General features: G+C 37.1%; 1 protein-coding gene across 5 annotated transcripts in view; it reads left to right on the top strand.

Moving 5' to 3' along the window:
* Positions 1-22,837, top strand: part of PATJ (PATJ crumbs cell polarity complex component) — a 353,415-nt gene that overhangs the window by 102,789 nt on the left and 227,789 nt on the right. For all 5 annotated transcript variants that reach the window (XM_029230615.1, XM_029230612.1, XM_029230614.1 and 2 more), the window contains exons 18-22: positions 4,101-4,310; positions 8,200-8,316; positions 10,089-10,484; positions 16,670-16,793; positions 22,227-22,401. In XM_029230615.1, the coding sequence (XP_029086448.1) occupies positions 4,101-4,310; positions 8,200-8,316; positions 10,089-10,484; positions 16,670-16,793; positions 22,227-22,401 (1,022 nt within the window). The remainder of the gene's footprint in view (positions 1-4,100; positions 4,311-8,199; positions 8,317-10,088; positions 10,485-16,669; positions 16,794-22,226; positions 22,402-22,837) is intronic.

Here is a 22,837-nt window from a genome sequence, read left to right as displayed (position 1 = left end):
TGCTTGGGTGTATGGCAGTGCCACTCAGGGACTATGGGAGGAGAGAAGTCTGTTTGTCACCTTGGATTTCCCCCAACATTGAAACTTCCTGTGTTTATAATAACTATCAAACATTAGTATCACTTCAAGAGACCTCAAAAATCCTCATATGAGCTTTCCTTCAGGCACTTTATTCACCTGTGAGACGGAGCAGTTAGATTGGGTCTCTTCGGATTTCATAGCTAAGTGGCGAGGAGAATTCAGGTTTAGAGCTCCTGTCTTCCCACGTAGCATTCTGATGAAAGTTGGCTGTGCCTAATTGATTGTAGGAGTTTTTAAGAGCTGTAGGGAATGACTTTCATAAATGGTTGAGTTGAAGCAGACATACAGGATACTGTTAGAACATGTGTAAGAATATAAGGATTTTGAATAAATAGGAAAAAACATCTTTCAGAAGAGGAGAATGGCTTGAATAGTAAAAGATGATCTATCTTGTGTTCTGTGGTTGGTATTTAGTACCCCCTGTTGGCTGTTTAGTCTAAAACAACATCTTGATTCTTGAATACAATGTTCCTTACAGTGTTGTTTACCAAAATAAGAAAAATTAGACGTTTTAAAATTATGATAAAAGTTGATAAAAACTGATGGAGACTTGAAAAAATCTGGATAGGTTCTAGAAGTTGGGTAGAGGTCTCGAGAAATATCTTTATAACATTTTGTTGGATTTAACATGGGTATGATATTGTAGACTACATTTTCAGAAAACAGACTTTTCTGATGAGAAGCAGCCTGATTTTTAAGCATGTCGTATGTGGCAAAGCCTCAAGAATAGTAGCCGCCCTGGTAGGCAGTAGCAGCTGCTGTTCTTCCATAGGGTGGCTACTACATGTGATGACCATGAAAGGAAATGACTGTTACTCATTAAAGCAACTCCATTTAGCTACGTGAGAGATTACCTGGTCAGAAAAGTCATCATGGAAAATGCAGTGGTGATTATCCATAATGGGGTATCTTCAGTAGTGGGTGGTTTGTCTTTTTTTAAGTGACAAAGAAGCTGCCATTGGCTTCTTTCCTCCAGGAAAAGGGATGGTAGATTGGATTTAGTGTTTAGAATAACTAGGAAGCCCAAGCCTGAATAAATTTTAGTAAGCAGGCACACCTGGTACTAGTTTGCGGTCTAAAGAAGGTTGCATTTTGTATAAATAAATGCTCACCATGATTTTTCTATAATAAGGGAAATCTATTAATCTATTTTCTATTTCCATTATTTCCTGGTAATCTTTCTTTGAAATGTTTCTAATTATCATTTCAACTGGTTGCATTTTGAAAACCAATTCACTATTTATTTGGGTAAAAAATAGTACTTTTTGCTTAGGTGTTATATGAAACTGCAGAGATGGCTCACACCCACCCAGTGAAATCATTTATTTGCTTTTGGTGTATTTCACTGTTGCAGTTTTCTCTAAGAAAGTTTAGTAATTACTAATATGAAGTAATGCTAGCTGCTTTCTGTGCATTTCATGAAGGGAATAAGCTGTTTTATAGTTTCCCTTCCCCCCCAATAAAAAAGCCTTCCATCAGAACCTGACAGCCTAAATGAAGGACATAATTGTACAGCTTATTTATTAGTGTGTCAAGCTTCAAATGTAATGGTTTCATATTTCAGAATGAAAAAGTGTGTTGTGATTCATGGTTGCTGGTGACAAAATAGACAGCTCTTTTATATTACTGCACTGATCACTGCTGATATCCCACTGTACTCTTTTTTTTGGGGGGGGGTCCCTTATTGTTCTCTTCCTATGCAATAGCTCCCTCTACTTGAAAATATTGGTGTCGTTATAGTTTAACACGGTACTTTATTAGTGAGTTCCCATGACTATTTTTACTTTCAATTCTCTTTATTAGTATGTGGTGTTATTACAACAGAGCATGTGAGAAATTTACCAAGAATCTCTTGACTTGGTAGTGGAAAAGCAAGATTTAGTTAAGGAAAGTCAAATAAGTTGTTTGAAGGCATTTTTCAAGGAATTTGCTCTATAGCCTCTGTTGATTTAAATATGGTATATTTGGTTAAGATTCCATGCAGTGTTGAAAATAAGCTTTGATGTCTACAACAGAGAGGTATAGAAAACTGCAGCAGAAACCTTCAAAAGAACCATCAGCCACTTCAAACAGACATAGCCTGGAACTTGGCAAATTCTCACTTTACTAATTCCAAAGTCTTACCATTCTAACACAAAACGTGGTAGTTTCTACTTTCTCAGGAAGCGTTTAATAGAAAGTAACAGTAGTAGAATCTCATGCTACTACATTTTGCCTTTATGGAACAGTATGTACATAATGAAACAGTAGGAGCAAAATAGACAAACCAAGCAAGTGATGTTAAGGGTGAGATTTATTTTTTTTCTCTCCCTTACGATGTTTGAGGTTTAGTAATTGTATCATATACCTCCACCATTAGGACAAATAAGAGATTCTATTCAACCAAAAGATTTCCACATGGATGTTTCTTTTCCATTCATAACTCTTTATTTCCAATTTGTTCTGATTATTATTATGGTGCAGAGCACAATGGTTAAGAGAAGGGCTTAGGAGCCAGACCGAGTTTGAATCCTGGCTCTGCCACTCACCAGCTGGGTGATCTTGGCACGTTTCCTTAACTTTCTGAACTTCAGCTTCCTCATTTGTAAAATACAGACAATAAATCTACCCACACCCTGGAATTTGTTGTAAGGATTAGCTGAATTAATGATTGTCAAGCACTTAGAACAGAGCCTGACACATAGTAAGTGCTATATATCAGTGTTTGGTGAATAAAATAAAAAATAATAGTGTGGCTATAAATTGGCTTTTATTAACCAAATGTATTTATAGAGTGTCAATGTTATCTTCCGTGCTTAATGAAAAGAAATATGGGGCCCTCCCAGTGGGTGAGAGGGATTTGCACAATGATTTTGTTCATGAATTGATATTCAGTTCCTCTGTATTAGAATAATTCTCACCTAGGGGTACCTATACCATCTCATAATTTTAGGTTATGTTATTTTTAAACATACTTTTTAAAGGCAGTGGTATATGCCATGGTTTCCATGTCTTTTTGGAACTTGAGTGATTTAGCAAGAAGATTTTATACTGGTGAAATGCCTAAGAATGCAGTATCATTTCCCATAGTACACTACTTTTGGAGCCTACTTATTGCCCAAGAGCAATAATAGATGGGCTTGTCTTTGGTCCATAGTATGACTATGCTTAAGGATGCCAGAGATTCTTTTCCAACTCTCCCCAGATCTCATGTGGTCCAACAAAATATCGATCATCAAAACTTTAAAAAAGAAATTTATATGTATTGAGCACTCAGACATGCAATGAAGTTGTTAAGGTTATGTCTTTATCTTGATACAAGCTGATATTTGTGTGGATGTATAGAGTGATTTTTTTTTTTTTTGGTACGCGAGCCCCTCACTGTTGTGGCCTCTCCCGTTGCGGAGCACAGGCTCCGGACGCGCAGGCTCAGCGGCCATGGCTCACGGGCCTAGCCGCTCCGCGGCATGTGGGATCTTCCCGGACCGGGGCACGAACCCGTGTCCACTGCATCGGCAGGCGGACTCTCAACCACTGCGCCACCAGGGAAGCCCTAGAGTGATATTTTAATAGATTTTGTTTTTGGAAGAATACTACCAGAATACTGGACACATAAAGTAAATAGTCAAATGAGATTCATGAGTCAGACATACCCTTGTCTACTGTGCTTAGCTTTATTTGCACTTCGCAGATATTGCATTTTTTACAGATTGAAGGTTTGCAGCAACCCTGTGTCATTAGATGATGGTTAGCATTTTTTAGTAATAAGGTATTTTTAAATTAAGGTATGACATGGTTTTTTTAGACATAATGTTATTGCACACTTTGTAGACTACAGTATAGTGTAAACATAACTGTTATATGCACTGGGGAAACCAAAAAATTTATGTGACTCACTTTATTGTGATATTCGCTTTATTGTAGTTGTCTGGAACCAAACCCACAATATCGCTGAGGTATAACTGTCCACATACTTGTCTTAAGGCTATATATTTGTTTTTAGGGAACTGACTCATCTTTCTTTTTTGCTTGATCCTTAGGACCCCTTAGATCCCACAAGATCAGTCATTGTGATTCGCTCTCTGGTGGCAGATGGTGTGGCAGAAAGAGGCAGAGAACTATTACCTGGAGACCGCCTGGTCTCAGTCAATGAATACTGTTTGGACAACACCACACTTGCTGAAGCTGTGGAAGTGTTGAAAGCTGTGCCACCAGGCATTGTACACCTTGGCATCTGTAAGCCTTTGGTGGTAAGTGTCGAATTTTGTTAATATAGGAAATGATAATACTGTATCATTATAGGATATTGATAATATCAGTAGTTAAGAACATGGGTTTTGCAGACAAATACACCTGGCTTCGAATCCCTGTTCCACTGCTTACTATACATGTATCTGTGCAAGTTGCTTAACGTCCTTGACTTAATTTTCAGAAAAAAAATGTCTACCCCATAGGATTTTGAGGATTAAAGATGATATTTGTTAAGTGCTTATTAGCACATTACTACATCAGTGCTAGCTGCCAACATTACTAGTCCTACTGCTACTACTTTTATCTTTATACTTTTAACACAGACTTCTAAGTTCTCATTACATTCCTTATGTTATAAATTAAAATAAGTATGTTTATGTGTTTTAACTTTCATTTGGGCATGATGTCGAGATGGCTTGGTAAGTTAAAATCTAGTTAACCATATCTCAGTAAGATTTTAATATGCTTTTCTGACCATCAATGTGCCTTGTAACCCCTAGCATCTAAACTCCGATATGGTCAAGCCATCCTGAAGTCATCTTATTGTTTAATCTCATGTGCTATGTCAGATCACTGTTTGTTTTTCTTTTTCTTTTTTCCTGCAACTTCCCTAGATCACTCTTTCTGACTGAAGTATTATTAGTTATGGTGCTATTGAGGTTCCCCAATGTAAAAAAAATACTTGATGATAATTTTCAAGTGGCATTAAAGTATTATTGAGTGCTTATATATGTCACTCAGTATTTTAAGCTCTTTACATGCACTAATTTAGTCATCACAGGAACTTTAAGAGGAGGTAATCCTCTTATTACCCCTACTATGTATTGAGTTAGTCAAGACACAGAGCTGAGTAACTTATGCAAGGTAATATAACTAGTAAGGGGGAGAGTTGGAATATAAACTCAGCAGAGTGGCTTCATACCCTGTACTCTTAGCCACAATGCTATATGTTCCTATTCTAATTTGTTGTCACAAGTTTAGTTTCATGCCGCATGTCTGAAACAGATAGCATGGTTGTAGTAGAGTGTTGGACTGGATTTCAAGAAATCTGGGCTCTGTTTCTAACTTTGCTACAAGTTAGCCCAGTGGGTCTCAAATTCAATGATATGTGATACACGTAAGAATCACCTTGGAGATGGTTAAAATGCAGTTTCCCAGGTCCTACTCGGAGATTCTGATTTAGTGATTCTCGTGTGCTGTTCAGGAATCTGCCTCTTCAGTGAGTCACTGGCGTAGTTCTGATGCAGAAGTTTTGCCCTTTGAGAAGCACTATACCAGTAATTCGATCATAGGTACAGCACTTTTCTGAGCCTACTTTTTCATTTCTGAAAAGACTAAAAAAGGCTAGAGAATTCATAAGATCTTTCTTAACTCTAAAATTCTTTTATTCTGTGAAATATATTAGCATACTACAAGTGTTCATATAGATAAATAGGTATATAGATAGAGATCTGTCTATATAGATATTGTTACATATGTTCATTTATAGACATAGATAGAGTCATGTATTACACATAGTATTTTTGCATTGGGGAACCTCACGTGACCTTCATATATTACTTTATTATTCTTCACATATTATACATCAAGATGCCTATATAGTACACCTATCAGATACTTTAAACATTTTGAAATGGAATATAGCACATAGCTAAGTCAGGTTCTTGACTTTATATTGTGTATTTGGGGTGTGAGTGTTGCCATAGTCAGTATATACCATGAGATACCCAGTTTGATTTTTGGACAAATTAAGGAGGGGAAACAATATTTTTATGGGACCTCATCTTGGTATTTTGGATTGTGGCAAGAGCTTTGTCTAGATTTTCCCTGAAGATTATTTGCCTGATTATTTGGGTTACCAGAGAAAGTCCCAACTATTTATGATCTATACGACCTAAGCAGTGTGACTTTACTTTGAAGCAATTGAAGGAAGTCTCAGGCAGTGTAAAGAACAGAACTTAGTAACAACTGGCTGTGGATTCTTGCGCTATTTCTGGCAGAGGTAGAGCTGCACAAACCTCGGGACCTTGGAGCCTTGCTCTGAGAGGATTTTGGAACGCAGTAATTGTGAGGTGGACCTTTGCCTAGGCTTCCCTCAGTGAGTAGAAGGCTGCCAGGATGCTGGGGAGTTGGGAGGCCAGTGAAGGAATTCGAGAAAAGGTCACTTTCAAGACTCAGTGATGATTCCACTAAAAATTTCTAAGTAATTCCTTCTTTAACATCTGGGTTCTTTTAGCAAAACTGTCTGTGAGCTGTAAATAGTGATGCATGGATATTCTCTGAGGTCTGTCTATTTCTCTGTCTCTCTCTCTCATGGTCCAGTTGGTGGCCACTTATCTCATCACTTAATGTTTGCTGAGCATTTGCTCAGTCCTCAGGAGAACCGAAGAGAGAGTATGAATAAGAAGGTCCAAAGTCAAGTTGGAGCAAAAAGACTATGAATATGTAACAGGAGAATAGAATTATTTTTTATTAAGTCTTGTACCATATAGATATATACTATCTATATAATATAGGTATTCTATAACCTTGCATTATAGTCTTATGTAGAAAGTTATTATCTGTATAGTTTCATGTTAACCAGAAATGTGACTTAACTTTCTCTTTTCCACAAACTCACCTCAGATGTCACAGATAAAAAATGAGTGAACTGACTTTAAAAAGTACATTGTATCTTCAGAACCCACAGGATAGAGCTGGCAATGGAGTTCTTGAGCCAGACATCTGTGGGATTTTGCTTAGTTCTGTGATTTACAAAGCTGTGTGTCCTTGGGCCAGTTATTTAACCTCACCAGCTCCCACTTGGGATCACAAATCATGGTAGCCGAGATCACAGGCTCTAGAGCCAGACAGCCAGGGCTCACATTCTGGGTGTGTAACTGACTAGTTATGTACCTTTGAGCAAATTACTGTGCCTGTGTTACTCATCTGTAAAATGAGGTTAATAAGAGCACCTACTTCTTAGAATATGTATTAATATATTAATAAATATATTAAATGAATTGATATATTTAAAGTGCTAAAACCTGTGCCTGTGAGATATATATCTATTTGATGTTATTTTCATATAAATATAAAAATCCTGACCTAATAGAATTGCTGTAAAGATTAGGTTGAGACAAAGCATGTAAAAGTGTTTACCATAGATTTTGATATATAGCTAGGACTTGATAAATTGTAGCTGTGTTATTACCTGGGACTGATGCTGAGCTGGTAGGAACCATGATGATTGTCCCTCTTCTGACGGAGAGTGGCTACCCTGTACCATTGTTAAATATTTTTGAGTATCACCCTGTATAAACTTAGGCGTTTCTTAATATTAAGGTCTCTTCCTGGGAAAGTGATTTTTTTCTTTAAGGAATACCTAAAAAGAATAATAAGTTTGAGAAGCTTTGACCTGAACATGGCTTTTTTTGGTTATTAAAGAAAAATTTGGTCTAATAAAACAATTTACATAAATTTTATCGTGTACTTGCATTTAATGGAAAGATAAGAATTAATCTGAAAAGCGTTTGAAACTAAGATATTTTCTTCATTACAAAAGTACTTCTTTGTTTGCCAGAGTTGGGGGCTGGGGGTGGGCAAAATAGGTGAAGGTGGTCAAAAGATACAAATCTCCAGTTATAAGTCCTAAGGATGTAAGGTATAGCATGGTGACTATAGTTAACAACACTGTATTGTATATTTGAAATTTGAGTTATTAACTAAACTTATCGTGGTGATTATTTTGCAACATATACATCTACCAAATCATTATGTTGTACACTTAAAACTAATATAATGTTTTATGTCAATTAGAACTCAATAAAAAAAAAGTTTCATGGTTGACAAAAACAGTTCTTCAGTCATGCTAAAATAATTAAAAATTAAAAGTGCTTCTATTTTCAGGAAGGTGATAAAGAGGAAGAAAATCATATTTTACATTCAAACAATAATGAAGACAAGACTGACATTTCAGGAACAGTTCATGATATAAATTCATCTTTAATACTTGAAGCACCCAAGGTATTTAGTACATTTATTTCCCAAGTAAACAGTTGCTATTATAAAGAAGACAAAAGCTTGTTCTCACTCTCATTTCTTGGCTAAATAGATACAAATTAAATAATCCCCCCCTTATTAATTTTTTTAATCACAGATATTTATTTATTTTTGGCTGCAATGCGTGACACGCTGGATCTTAGATCCCTGACCGGGGTCAAACCCATGTCCCCTGCAGTGGAAGTGCAGATTCTTAACCCCTGGACCACCAGGGAAGTCCCTATTAATTTTTTTTAAACTGAAATCTTTTCTCTCTTGTATCACATTGCCTCCATAAATGACATAGCCTAGGTATAAGGCATTTTCAAAGAACAAGCATACCTCATTTTATATCACTAATATACTCTTAAAATTTTGAGGGTAGAACATATTTTTGAAAATAGACCTGCATTAAAAAAAAATGCTGTAGAATAAGAGCTATACAGAACTTCTTATTGAATACTTTCTAAAGAAAAGAGTTATTTAGTCAAACCTTACTTTATGCTTTAATATTAGAAAGTATATTTTGAAGCTTTTCCCTTTTTATTCTTAAAATGAATTGTGTTTATTTTGCTTCTTGCAGTTAGAGTATGGTTTTGCTTTACTTGATAACAACTGTCTTTTGATATTCTTTACATAGTTTGTTGACAGTGTCTAAAGCTGATATGTAGTCCTATAATGTCCATTATATTTTTTTAGTTTAAACATTTTTTGTTACAGTTTCATAACTGTGTGACATGTTTAAATATGCCTTCTAAATGCAGTTTTTTTCTTTTTTTGAAATAACTAGTTTACAGTATTTGGTATAGTATATTAATTTAAAAGTGTCACTGCAATGATGTCTAGCTGCAAGTGAGGAAGCAATGGGAAGGAGTAGATTCATTTCAGGAATTTGCATTTATTGATACTTAATGAATAGGACTTAAAATAGGAAATGTCGTTGATCCCTTAGAGGGAATTGGGCCTCATTGTGCCCAGCACCCTAAGGTGCCTTGGAGTTAGGTCAAAGGCTCAGCAGATCCATATATTCCTCAAGCGTTACCTAGGAACTCAACAGAGTTTCTGCTCATGCATGACTATCTAGCTTCAGTTTTATGTACTTGCTTTTCTGATTAGTGAAGTATGAATTAATTGAAGAGCATACTGTACTCATTCCTTTTGTTTTATATTATTAATGCAGATGCGAAAATAAATTTCTATTAAGTGGTATATTATAAAAGAGTCGTACTCAAAGTAGTTGAGACATATTCCCCATATCTTCAGTTTATAGAGAATGTTTTGTAAACATTCAAATAACCATTAATTTCTTTTTAGTTACATAAACCTGAAAATCCTGACCTTTTAAGTCTTTGCTTTCTTAAGTGATAGTATGAAGCGCATCCATGTTTATGTATTAGTTTTTATATGAGATGCAGGAGTTAAATATTCAGTGTAGCAATTTAACAAAATTCCTATTTCTGACTGAGAATTTTAAGGCAGTTGATGTATAGTGAACCTTTCAGACTAGTCAGTCACCTTGCCAAAGGCAGATTTTTGCCTCTTGTTGTTTGTTTCTTTTCAGGGTTGAGGCTTGAGGCTTGTGTGGCAGTGAGATTGTATTTCTTCTCATTTGTAATGGAGAGCTGTCAGGTTAACCATGCATTGTCACGTAATACCGTCATTGCAGTTATGTCAGGGGTTAATTTTCCAGTTAATGTGTAGGGTGCAGCTTTAATACAGACATAGTTTAAAGTTTTTTTTACAATTTTTATTCACAGGGATTTAGAGATGAGCCCTATTTTAAAGAAGAGCTTGTGGATGAGCCATTTCTAGATTTGAGAAAGGCTTTCCAGTCCCAACAAAAAGAGATAGACAATAGTAAGGAGGCCTGGGAAATGCTTGAATTTATGGCGCCTAGATTGCAAGAAATGGGTGAAGAAAGAGAAATGCTTGTTGATGAAGAATATGAGCTCTATCAAAACCACTTTCAGTCCATGGAATTGTATCCCTCATCTCACATTCAAGAGGCTGCTCATGTTCCATCCACGAAGGAGCTTCACTTTGGTACACAGTGGTACCAGGATTGTGAACTGCCTGAGCCTCAAGAAGCCAGGTCCATGATGAGCGTGTATTCCCAGGAGATGCAGCAGTGTGGCTATAGCACTGAAAAGATGGTAAGGGATTAGAACACATCTTCCACATCCTCCCTGACTGCCCCTGAACAAAATTCAGTGGATCTTTTCATCATTAATCATTTTTTCCAAAATGTACCATACAGTGTGTTGCTTTAAGTAAACCTCATCATTTCTGTATTATGTAACTTCTGGCTGGAGTCAATAAACTGTAGTTGCCTTGCTTTAATGGTGGGCTTTATTTTTTTACCTTGATTTTTTAGTGATGTTTTTCTCCTAATTACCGATTTCAAGGAAGAGTTCTTTTGCCATTTGTGATTTTTTTAAAAAAAATTCTCTCAGGGAGACACAACTCTGTATTTCTCACATAACGTATTTGTCAAGGAAAATCAAGGCAAAATTGATTAAAGATTTATTGTTGTTTCTGTCTTGCTTATCCACACTGTTCTCTGTATTATATATGATACTAAATAGAAAGTCACTGAACTCTAGAAGATTATCTTTACATTTGTGATACTACCTGTTGACAACTTGGCAGGAAAGCATTATATTTTAATAGGTTTGCCCTCGCTATTAAATCACCAGTAAGTTTTTTAAAAAATCAAATTAGAGTTAACTGGTCACCAGTTGGAATCTTTCATTAGGGATATTTTTAATGTTTTATTTTTGTTTGTTTATTTCTTTCCCCAAATTAACTTCCAAGCAAATGAAAAGAAAGTTTTTGTATGGAGTACATAGCAGTGTGTTCAGGTGCAGTACGGTGCCCTCCTCACTTAGTCAGCAACTTCCCTGCAGTGATGTGCAAAGTAGCCTTCATTTGCTCTCTCACAGGCAGATAGAGCTGGGTTTTTTCCTTGCCTCCCTTAGATCTTCCTACATTTATCCTTTTTGCAAATGCCTGTGGGTCCCTCTGCTGTGCAAGATGCTGTATTTATATATTTAAGGAACCCCAGAGGATTACCCCTGGTAGTGGACTCTGGGCAGTCTACAAGCGAACAGATATTTGGGATTATGTGACTAATGTAGGAAGAGGTGACATTGAATCACCTGGTATGTTGCCACTGACATTGGTTCTTTCTACTTCTGCCAGTCCCACTCCTATGTCTGTAAGTGCTTGACCTCTAACAATAGTCAGTTATATGGAGCAAGTTAGTAATTGCAGATTATTGAATATTCATAAATACTGCCTTGTTATGGTGTTTTCTTCCATAAAAATAAATTTTTCTATTTACTCCAATATAAGGCAACCTAAAATATGGGCCTTTTTTTTTTTTTTTTTTTGTGGTACACGGGCCTCTCACTGTTGTGGCCTCTCCCGTTGCGGAGCACAGGCTCCGGACGCACAGGCTCAGCGGCCATGGCTCACGGGCCCAGCCGCTCTGCGGCATGTGGGATCTTCCTGGACCGGGGCACGACCCCGTGTCCCCTGCATCGACAGGCGGACTCTCAACCACTGCGCCACCAGGGAAGCCCAAGGCCCATTTTAATATACAAACTTGTAGGGATATAGATGAAATAGTCAAATGTATATTAATAATATTTACTTTATAAATTGGGTTAGGTATTCCTATTTTAAAACCTATAAAATATCAGTTTTTTTGCCTGTTCTCACATTTAATGATAGAATTTTATTCAAATTATTTCAATGCATATTAATGCCAGAATCTATATTATTACTAGAATCACTTTTTGATCTTTCAACACTGTTCTTCAACTATACCATCTTCATTTTCATCTAGGTTGTTTCAGATACAGTAATTTTTGAATCCATGTTGTCAGTCAAAATTTTATTCTGGGGCTCCCCTGGTGGCGCAGTGGTTGAGAGTCCGCCTGCCGATGTGGGGGACACGGATTCGTGCCCCGGTCCGGGAAGATCCCACATGCTGCAGAGCGGCTGGGCCCGTGAGCCATGGGCGCTGAGCCTGCGTGTCCAGAGCCTGAGCTCCGCAACGGGAGAGGCCACAACAGTGAGAGGCCCGCATATTGCAAAAAAAAATAAAAAATTTTATTCTGATTTCAAGCATCATTTGCACAATATTAGGTTTTTAAAAAATCCCTCTTCTAAGTTTATATTGATGATTTTCACAGTGTAACCACTGCCTCTATTGTTTATCAAAGTGCTCTTTATAAAGCTTGTTTAAACAGCATTCAGTGCTCACAGTTTGAAGGACATGCATCTTAATTACTAACTGTTAAATTTTCCAGCTTTCTTATTCTGTGAGGTAACATGTATAGGCTCCCTAAAGTGGCATTGATTAAGATTGTTTCAGCCCTAATGTGTCTTACCTAAAGAGTGTTTTATTTTCTTTAAATAATTATATGTTCTTGCTTTGAGCATTAAGTCTTTGTTTAATTTTTACTGAAGTGTAGTTGATTTACAATGTATTAATTACTGCTGTATAGCAAAGTGATTCAGCTATACATATATATATATATATAAAAATTTTTTTTTTTGCGGTACGCGGGCCTCTCACTGCTGTGGCCTCTCCCGTTGCGGAGCACAGGCTCCGGACGCGCAGGCTCAGCGGCCATGGCTCACGGGCCCATCCGCTCCGCAGCATGTGGGATCTTCCCGGACCGGGGCACGAACCCGTGTCCCCCGCATCGGCAGGCGGACTCTCAACCACTGCGCCACCAGGGAAGCCCATATACACATTTTTTAAATAATCTTTTCCATTATGGAAAAGAATATAAAATATCATCATAAGATATTGACTCTAGTTCTCTGTGCTATACAGTGGGACCTTGTTGTTTACCCATTCTATATATAAAAGCTTATGTCTGCTAACCCCCGCCTTCTACTCCATCTCTCCCCCAAACCCCTTCCCTTTGGCAATCACGAGTCTGTTCTCTATGTCCGTGATTCTGTTTCTGTTTCATAGATAGGTTCATTTGTGTCATATTTTAGATTCCACATATAAGTGATACCATACGGTATTTGTCTTTCTCTTTCTGACTTACTTCACTTAGTATGACAATCTCTAGGTCCATCCATGTTGCTGCAGATGGCATTTCATTCTTTTTTATGGCTGACTAACATTCCATTGTATATATATGCCACATCTTCTCTCTCCATTCATCTGTTGATAGACATTTAGGTTGTTTCCATGTCTTGGCTACTGTGAATAGTGCTGCTGTGAACATAGGGGTTCATGTATCTTTTTGAATTAGAGTTTTGCCCGGATATATGGGCATTAGCTCTTTTCCTCCCTTCCTCACACCCAGCAGTGATGACAGTGTATGGGAGGAAAAACCCTTTTTCCTCTACCCTCCTAGGTTCCTCTGGCTGAGGCCCTGGAAATTAAACTGACAAAAGACAGATTAAGAAAAGAAAAACCATTTATTAACACCTGCATCATGCATATACACAGGAGAAACTCAGTGATGATTCACTGAAAGGAGGGGTTAGAACTTGGGCTTATACAGCATCTTAACAAAGAACAGTGAATTTGTAGAGAAGTAACAAGACAAAGGAAAAGGGATTTGGGCTTTTAGGGTCAGCAGACTGTGGGAAGGGAAATATATGGGGGGGAATTGGTGGAAGATAAGGATTGTTGTAGTAAGGTTTGTCATGTACATCTCTCTTAGTGCCATCTCTGAGCTGAAGAGTCTAGAGTTGTCTCTGGTGATTGAGAATCAGGGGAGGATAGGAAGCTTTTCTGAGTTCACTCTTTTTCTTCAGTTCAAAATAATCCTTATGCCAAAGTGGCATATTTCTGGGTGGAATATTCTGATCCCCTGTAACAGTTGTACCCACATGATCAGGATGGGCTTGGATCTTTATTTGCCTTTCTCTCATTATGGTGGATCCAGTGACGATACTTTATTATCTAATATAATAAGCCCTGAGTGGGTGGATTTTAAAAACACAGTGAAATACCTTACAAATATGTAATTCCCAATGCTCTTCTATTTAGAGGGTGCCCTCCAAAAAGGTAGAGGAACATTATCACTTCTGTCTTCACTGTAATATCCATTTTGGGTTACAGATATAGCTATATTTGTGGAGTGGAAATAGTACCCAACGACTTATAAGTTTATCATTCTCTACCACCCTGTTACTCCATTTTAGTTGAAGGGTGAAGCCATCAAGATTTATAGATCTGGTTCTTTATTTTTAATTGTGATAAAATACACATTACATAAAGTTGACCTTTTAAGCATTTTTAGGCTTATAGTTCCTATGGCATTAATACACTCACATTATTGTACAGCCATTACCACCATCCATCTCCAGAACTTTTTCATCTTCCCAAATTGAAACTCTGTACACACTAAGAAATAACTTCTCATTCTCACCTTCCCTCCTCCTCTGGCAACCAACCACAATTCTACTTTCTGTCTCTCAAAATTTGACTACTCAAAGCACCTCATGTAAGTGGAATCATACAATATTTACCCTTTTGTGTCTGGCTTATTTCACTTAACATGATGTCTTCAAGGTTCATACATATATTGTGTCAGCATTTTCTCGCTTTCTGAGGCTGAATAACATTCCACTGAAGGTATATATACCACCTTTTGTTTACTCCTTCATCAGCTGATGGACATCTGGACTGTTTCTATCTTTGGCTATTGTGAACAATGCTGCTGTGGACACTGGTATACAAATATTTGTTCAAAAACCAGATTTCGGGTGCTCTACACCCAGAAGTGAAATTGCAAGATCATATGGTAATTCTGTTTAATTTTTTTAGGAATCATTGTACTGTTTTCCATAGAAGCTGTACCATTTTCATTTCTGCCGGCAATGTACAAGTTTTCTAATTTCTCCACATGCTCACCAACGCTTGTTTTCTGTTTTTTAAATAGGTGTGAAGTGGTAGCTCACTGTGGTTTTGATTTGTATTTCTCTATTAGTGACCTTGAGCAGCTTTTCATATGCTTATTGGCAATCTTCAAATATCCTTTGGAGAAATGTCTAAGTCCTTTGCCCTTTTTTAAAATATCTGATTCTTTTTGCCTGAGGATTAGTTACCTGAGAATAATTTTATGTTTTTATTTTTTTCTCTATTTAGAAAAAAACTGAATTGATTTTTCTAAAGATTTAACCTTTCATACCCACTGTATTGAAATCTCAGATTTAGGCATCAATTCTTATTCCTCAGTTACATAATTGCCATTCACTTAAAAAAAAAATCCAGACAGTTCAAAAATTGTTGTAAAATTTCTTCTTTTTAAGTAGTCAGTGGCTGCCATCTCCTCCTGACTCCTTTCTCTAATAAGTTCTTCTTGTTTTATTCTAGGCAACTAAGTGGTCATATTTCCTTTCTCACCTCTTTTTTAATATTTGAGTTGAACTCTTTGTACTGTAGCCTCCTTTGGGTATCTGATACAGTTATACACTCAATTATATTCATAATCTATTTGATAAAGTCTAGCAGTATTTGGTACATCAGTTTATGAGAGGTCCTTTTCTTATCATTGAAGTATGACCAGTATAACCATGAAAAAACATGGACTGTTGTAAAAAAATATAATTCATATTTTTGTTTCGAACAACCTAAATTTCCAACAATAGAGAATAACATAGTGTTATTCACCTTAAATGAGTTAAGGTAAATGCCTATGGTGACCATAATGTTGTCATTTAATTTCATGCATATAAATGTTTTTTAAATATCATAATAAAATACATCAATGAAAATTGTTCTGGAAGATTGTAACTTTGAAAAAGCATAAAAGACGTGTGTAAAAGGAAGACAAGGAAAGTGTAATAACTCTTGACTGTGCTTACCTGTAGGTTTTAGGTTTGGGGAACAGGTTGTTCACTAGGCAGATAAGAGTGTCAGGGAGGGCATAGCAAAGGCTTAGAGCTATGAAAATTCCCTGGGTGTGTCCAGATCATCAATGAAGCTATTTAAGTTGTGATCCAGCATGATCCAGAGCATAATGAGTATCAACCGTTGACCTTGCTTAACTTGATAGATCTTTTATTCCTCTGCCTTGGTGAATGTTTATTTAAATCTACTTATTAATGTTTATAAAACAATTTTTTTTGGGTAAAAAATCCAGTGTTTGGAAAAAACAGATTTTACTAGCCTGTACTCTTACAGATATTAAGTTACTAACATTTGTTACTGCTTACCACAGTATAAACCGTTACTTGAGAAGGCTTGTTTGCAGGGCCAGTTTTCCGCTATCATTATGATCTGGATTGAACAACATTATGGTGTTCCACATTTTGTCATAAAGTACTAATGCATTTCTGTTTTCTTCCTCTTGAGATGAAAGAAAACTTTGGCATCGATTCCCTGTCCTCCATACCCTCAACTGAAGGAAACAGTCAACAAAGCAGATTTGATGATCTGGAAAATCTTAATTCGTTAACGAAAAGTAGTCTGGATTTAGGTTTGTGATTTTCGTTTCTCATAAACACAAATTACATTATTTTGCAATCTTTCAGTTTTATTTGTATATATGATGAATTTTACTGTCACATTTTCATTCATTATAATGTTTTGAATTGAAATCTGCTTATTAATTAATCTGCTTCAAAATATCTGGAAAAATAACGTGAGTCATATTTCAACTTAGAGCTTTCAGATTCTGTTTTCTGAGAGAGCTGCATTTTCCCTGCCTCATTTTGCTTTTTATTAGCTTCATGGATTAAAACTAAAACTACTGCCTTATGCCAAATCTGAAATAAGTCTCTAGTAATATATATTAAAATCTCTGATGCTATTAAGTGATACTGTTAGCTCATTGAATGGAGTTGTTAAATATTAATAAAGAGAGACATATTTTAAACATTTATGAAACATTTTTATAGCCATATATTACAGTCAATTTTGGTACATTAATAACTTAGTTTCCATTAAAGAATCCTAAAAGTATAGTGCTTCTCCTTGCCTCTTCCCATATTGATTCTTATATATTTTTGAAAACTTGACTTTAAAAAATAATCTTTCCTCATCTAACACTGCAATATTTAATGTCGTAATATTAAGATCCTTAGATGAACCTGGTAAGTTCTTTTATAGCATTGGGATTTATAGAGCCATTGTTCAGGATTTATGCTGTCCTTCACCTGTTTTGACTCTACTTATAGGAAAAGTCTTTCTCTGTGGGCAGTTCTTGTGTTGTATGGTAATATGCTATTAGGAGAGAGAGATAGCTATAGAAAAGTTATGTAAGCGTTTTTTATGAATTCAACATTCTGTCAGGTAAAAATCTAAAGAATGGATTTCTTCATGTGGTTAAAGGTTGAAGGCACCTACAAAATGATAACAGTTGCCAGTTCCCTGCAGGTCAGAACACATCATGAATAGTTAATTTAAAAAGAAAATTAGGGTAGTCAATTTTGAATATCTAAGATTAAATGAGTCTATTCAAATTTTCATAATGTATAACTGATTGTGACTAGGAGAAAAATGGGATTTTTCACCAAAACTCTCCTGGTATACTATTTTTTTTTTTTAATTCACCACATTTCTGTATCCTCTGACTATTAAATACTTAGAGATTTATGGCACAAATGAATTCATAAATGAATTAATGGTCCATATCTGTTTGATTACAGTTGATACTTTATAGCCATATAAGCACTATTTTGGGCCACATAATTCTGTTGTAGAGGGCTTACCTGTGCATTGTAAGATGTTCGCAGCCTCCCTGCCTTCTAACCCTAGATTCAGTGGTATTCCCAGTCATGATCAAAATCAAAATGTCTTCAGACATTGGCCAATGTCCCTTGGGAGACAAAATTGCCCTGGTTGAGAACCATTTACTGTTTCATACTGTCAGGATTGAAAGGAATAGACTAGAAATATGGGGAGGGTGTTTGTGAGGAAGGGCAGTGGAGTTGGGAAAAAGATAGGCAAAGGGATTTTGTCCTCATGGGATGATCCAGCCTTCCTCTGAGCCCTGCTCTGGGTATCATCTAAGTGACTCCAAAGTTATTTCCTCTGCCTTCTGCTGCCTATATGAGTTTCCTAGGGCTGTTGTCACAAAGAGCCACAAACTTGGTGGCTTAAAACAGCAGAAGTTAATTCTCTCACTGTTCTGGAGTCCAGAAGTCCTAAATTAAGATTCTGTGCTCCTTCTGAGAGCTCTAGGGAAGACTCTGTTCTTTTCCTTGTCCAGCTTCAGGTGGCTCCAGCATCCTTTGGCTTGCAGTTGCATCATTCTAATCTCTGCCTCCGTCCTCACGTGGCTCTCTCCCCTTCTTCCTATCCATGTCTTCTCTTCTTCTCTCTCTTATAAGGACCCCTGCTGTTGGATTTAGGGCCCACTTGGATAATCCAGGATGGTCTCATTTCAAGATACTTAATTTAATTACATCTGCAAAGCCCTTTTTTCCATATAAGTTCTCATTTATAGGTTCTGTGGCAGGGATATACATATTTTAGTTGGGCCATCATTCAACCTACCATACTGCCTTAATCTAATATTTGACAAGGCCCTGGGAATTTATTTTTGGAGATTATAGCTTTAGGAATTAAGCTACGCTTGTATACCTTAGGCCTGTCCTCACTAGAAGAGTGTTCATAACCACGTGCTTTTTGGAAAAATTTTTGAGAGCTGCCAGAATGCTGTGTGGCAGGTGCGAGTACTTGGGTTAGTGCTAACCATGGGCGGACTAAGAAATTATTGGTACAGAGTCAGTATAATTTCAGTCCCAGGCCCCACAGTACTAAGCCATTAACCTGCTGTGTCACCAGGCGAGCTGCTCGCTTCTCCAAGCCCTTCTACTTCTTCAGCTGTAAAATGATGAATTGGGCTAAGTGTTCTGTGAGGCCTCTTTCAAATCTGTAGCCCTTTGACCACTCTGTTAGTAACAGACAATTTTAGATTTACTTATGAGCAATTACATTAAAAATTATTTTTGAGAACCTATGTGTAAAGGGCTATTTTTGACCCTGTACTTAATCTAAAAGTAGGTTTCCTCAAAGAGCCTATGCTCTTCACGGGCTGTGAAACTAAACTTAGAAATTAGCATAATTAATAATGTAAAGCATACAAGATAAATGTCAAATCAGTAATACATTTAGTGTTAAGAGATTTCAGAAGATTTCAGACAGAAAGTAGTTCTGTTTCCCAGTCTTTGACTGGCCCAGGCTGGAATGGGCCTCCAGTGAACCTGGATGAATTTCTGTCATTGCACAACAGAGTCAGGCACACTCGCGTATTTGCATGTCTGTCTATAACCATAAGCTTCTGGAGGGCAAGGCTTATACCTGATTATGTTACCATAGTGGGTGCTCAAGAAATATTTCTTGAATGAGAAGGTGATATGCTGCTCCTCGGTGGTGATTTAACAGCATACCGATTCCCTACTTTTTTTTTTCCAGTTGCTAAGTTGTGCAGTAATGCCCTCTCTTCTCTACTTGCATTCTTCTTGCCTTTATTTTGTTTATCTTTCTATTCGTGCACCTCACTGTGTATAAACCTTTTGGAAATTTCCCCCATTTCTCTCCTATAAGCTTTAACTTCCATTTGTCTAGGAACCTTTTTTTTAAACTTCCCTGGGGACTTCTTTCGTGGTCCAGTGGTTAAGAATCCGCTTTCCAAAGCAGGGGACGCAGGTTCGATCCCTGGTTGGGGAACTAAGATCTCATATGCCGCGAGGCAACTAAGCCTGCACGCTCTAGAGCCCGCGCACCACAACTAGAAAGGAACCCTTGTGCCGCAATGAAAGATTGTGCATACCGCAATGAAGATCCCTCAGCTAAGACCCGATGCAGTCAAATAAATAAATAAATATTAAAAAAAGTAAATAAGTAAACTTCCCTGTTTTCCTAACCTGTGTGCTTCTGTTGTGGCTGTTACCTAACAACGGCATAGGCCCCGAAGGATGCGATTTATTTTATGGGCTCCCGGGTACCGTGGTGCACTTGATGAACAGCTCTGTAAATCTGCCTGTGTCAAGCACGGTGAGAGAGGAGAGATGTGTACCTGAGCACTGCCAAGGTGTCCGTGGAGGAGGAGTGGGCAAAGGGTATGGGCAGCCTTGTGTGGAGCAGGTAATGAAAAGTTTTAAAGAAACTGAAGCAACCTATGAAACTCAGTGCCGCAATTTAATAGGCTGCTTTAGCTACATAGCTGGATGGGAAATAGCTCTGCAAATAGAGCCGGCTCTCTGTTCTTTCAACTCCTGTGTTAGGCCGTTCGTGCCAGAATTACCATCCCATCCCTGGCCCCTTCTCAAGGGGGAGAAGGTAGACACAGGCAAAGCTAGAGCAGTGCGGTACTGGTATGGATTTGACCGTGCAGGAATGTAGGCCCAGGGGATGGGAGTGAAGCATGTCTGAGGTACCGGAGACTTCCTTTAATACCACCTGAGCATTACAGTTACTTTCACCCCCTCTTCAGATTCTCTGCTGATTAGATCCTGATTCCAGTGTGTCTAGACAAGACAAAAAGCAGAAGTAGAAGTGAGTTTACTAGAAAATTTGTTCAATATGAAGAAATGGAAAGTTTAGGTGATGCTTATAGGAAAAGGTTTAGAAGAGTGTCTATATCTCTTAGTGATCATTTCTAATATTCTGATGAGCCAAGTCTCAAAAATATACTAAATGTATGGATTTAAGGGAGGCATTTGATTCACTCTTCATCATATTTGTATAACATGATGAAGAAAGATTGGCTGGGAATTTATAATGGATGAGATATAATGGATACTGAGGTATATCTTAAGAGTAATTAACGGGTTTATGCCAGTCTGGGTGCAGGTCTCTAAACATGTGCTGTAGGACTGCATGCACAGCTCTGCTCTTGTTACTCCTTTTTTCAGTAAATGGGAAAATGACACAGGTGACGTGTCAGGTAAATTTGTACATTCTTTTTTGTTTTGGCTGTGCCACGTGGCATGCGGGATCTTAGTTCCCTGACCAGGGATCAGACCCATGCCCCCTGCAGTGGAAGTACGGAGTCTTAACCATTGGACCTCCAGGGAAGTCCCAATTTGTTCATTCTAATTAGCAAAAATTCCTTGACCTGGAATTCCCCACCTATAAAATATGGTTGCTATTATCTTTTCTAACTCATAGTTTAATGTGAGAATTAAATAAGGTAACAAATGTAAAAGAATCCTGGAATTTATAAACAAAGCCCCTTTAAAAATGTAAGAGTTTTTATTTGGTTATTTGTTATTCTGTGGAATTATTTTTTTTTAATCAATGAAATGTCAGTATGCCTGTAATTGAGACAGCCTAGGTTGATAAAGGGAAAATTTAGTAAAGTAAGAATACCATCGTAGAGGGGATTCTTAATTGAATGAAAGATTCTTTAAATTCTGCAGTGCTTTATGATTTTCAGACGTTTCACATACATGATTTCATATAAGCCCATAATAACTTTTTTTCTCCCTACCCCTATATTACCCTTCCCCACTTCCCTCTCCCCACTGGTAACCACTAGATTGTTCTCTGTATCTGTAAGTCTGTTTCTTTTTTGTTTTATTCACTAGTTTGTTGTATTTTTTAGATTCCACATATAAGTGATATCATATAGTATTTGTCTTTCTCTTTCTGACTTATAAGGGGGATTCTTTTGATAAAAGATTCATATTGCTAAAATAACATCTTTTCAGTGAGACCATGCTTAAAATTGTAACCCTCTTTCACTGAGCAACCCCTATCCCCCTTCCTTGCAGAATTTTTTTTACCATAGTACTGTCACCATCTGACATATTAAATGTTTTACTTATTTAGTTTAGTATAAATAAGTCTTCTCTCTGGAAGGGGCCTGCCTGTAGTAGATATCCATGACTATTTATTGAATTAATGAAGAAGAATGAATGAGTATATCGTGTGCTCACTATCATCTGGGTTTACTCTTTAGGCATGATGATTCCAAATGACGTTCAAGGTCCTGGCTTGCTTGTTGAACTTCCTGCTGTGGCTCAAACAAGGGAGCAAGAAGACTTGCCTCTATACCAGCTCCCCAGGGCTCTAGCTGTTTCCAAGGCCTCGGCATACATAGGAATGTTGTCTTCTAGACATGCCACTGATGCATGGTATGATATTATTTCTCTTTGTTTTCGTATTATAAAATAGCTTTCTTTTTGCTTCTATTAAAAAAAAAAAACATTGTAAAGCAATTATACTCCAATAAAGATGTTTAAAAAAAAAACAAAAAAACCCGAAAACAACCGGGCATGATTATGGTGGAACATTTGGAAAATGCAAGGAAATATTATGAATAAAACCCACCATACAAAACAATTACAGTGAGAATTTCACATACTTAAAATTGTACCATATATATAATTTCTTTTATATATATACAATTTTGTATTCTTGCAGTTGTCTGCAAAATAGGTTATGGGAGTATTTACTTAGAGAATGGAAGGTTAATTAAGAATTTAACAACTCAAGCAAGAAGTACTCGAGGACAAATTAGGGAGGGACTGGACTTAAGAGTTAGAGCAGCTGTAGGAATTGGTGACTGAT

Source organism: Monodon monoceros, unplaced genomic scaffold (genome assembly GCF_005190385.1).
Source record: "Monodon monoceros isolate NGI ecotype Baffin Bay Population unplaced genomic scaffold, NGI_Narwhal_1 Super_Scaffold_18, whole genome shotgun sequence".
In the NCBI taxonomy this organism is placed as follows: domain Eukaryota; kingdom Metazoa; phylum Chordata; class Mammalia; order Artiodactyla; family Monodontidae; genus Monodon; species Monodon monoceros.
The sequence above is the reverse complement of the archived record's forward strand: the minus strand, read 5'-3'. Positions and strand labels throughout refer to the sequence as shown.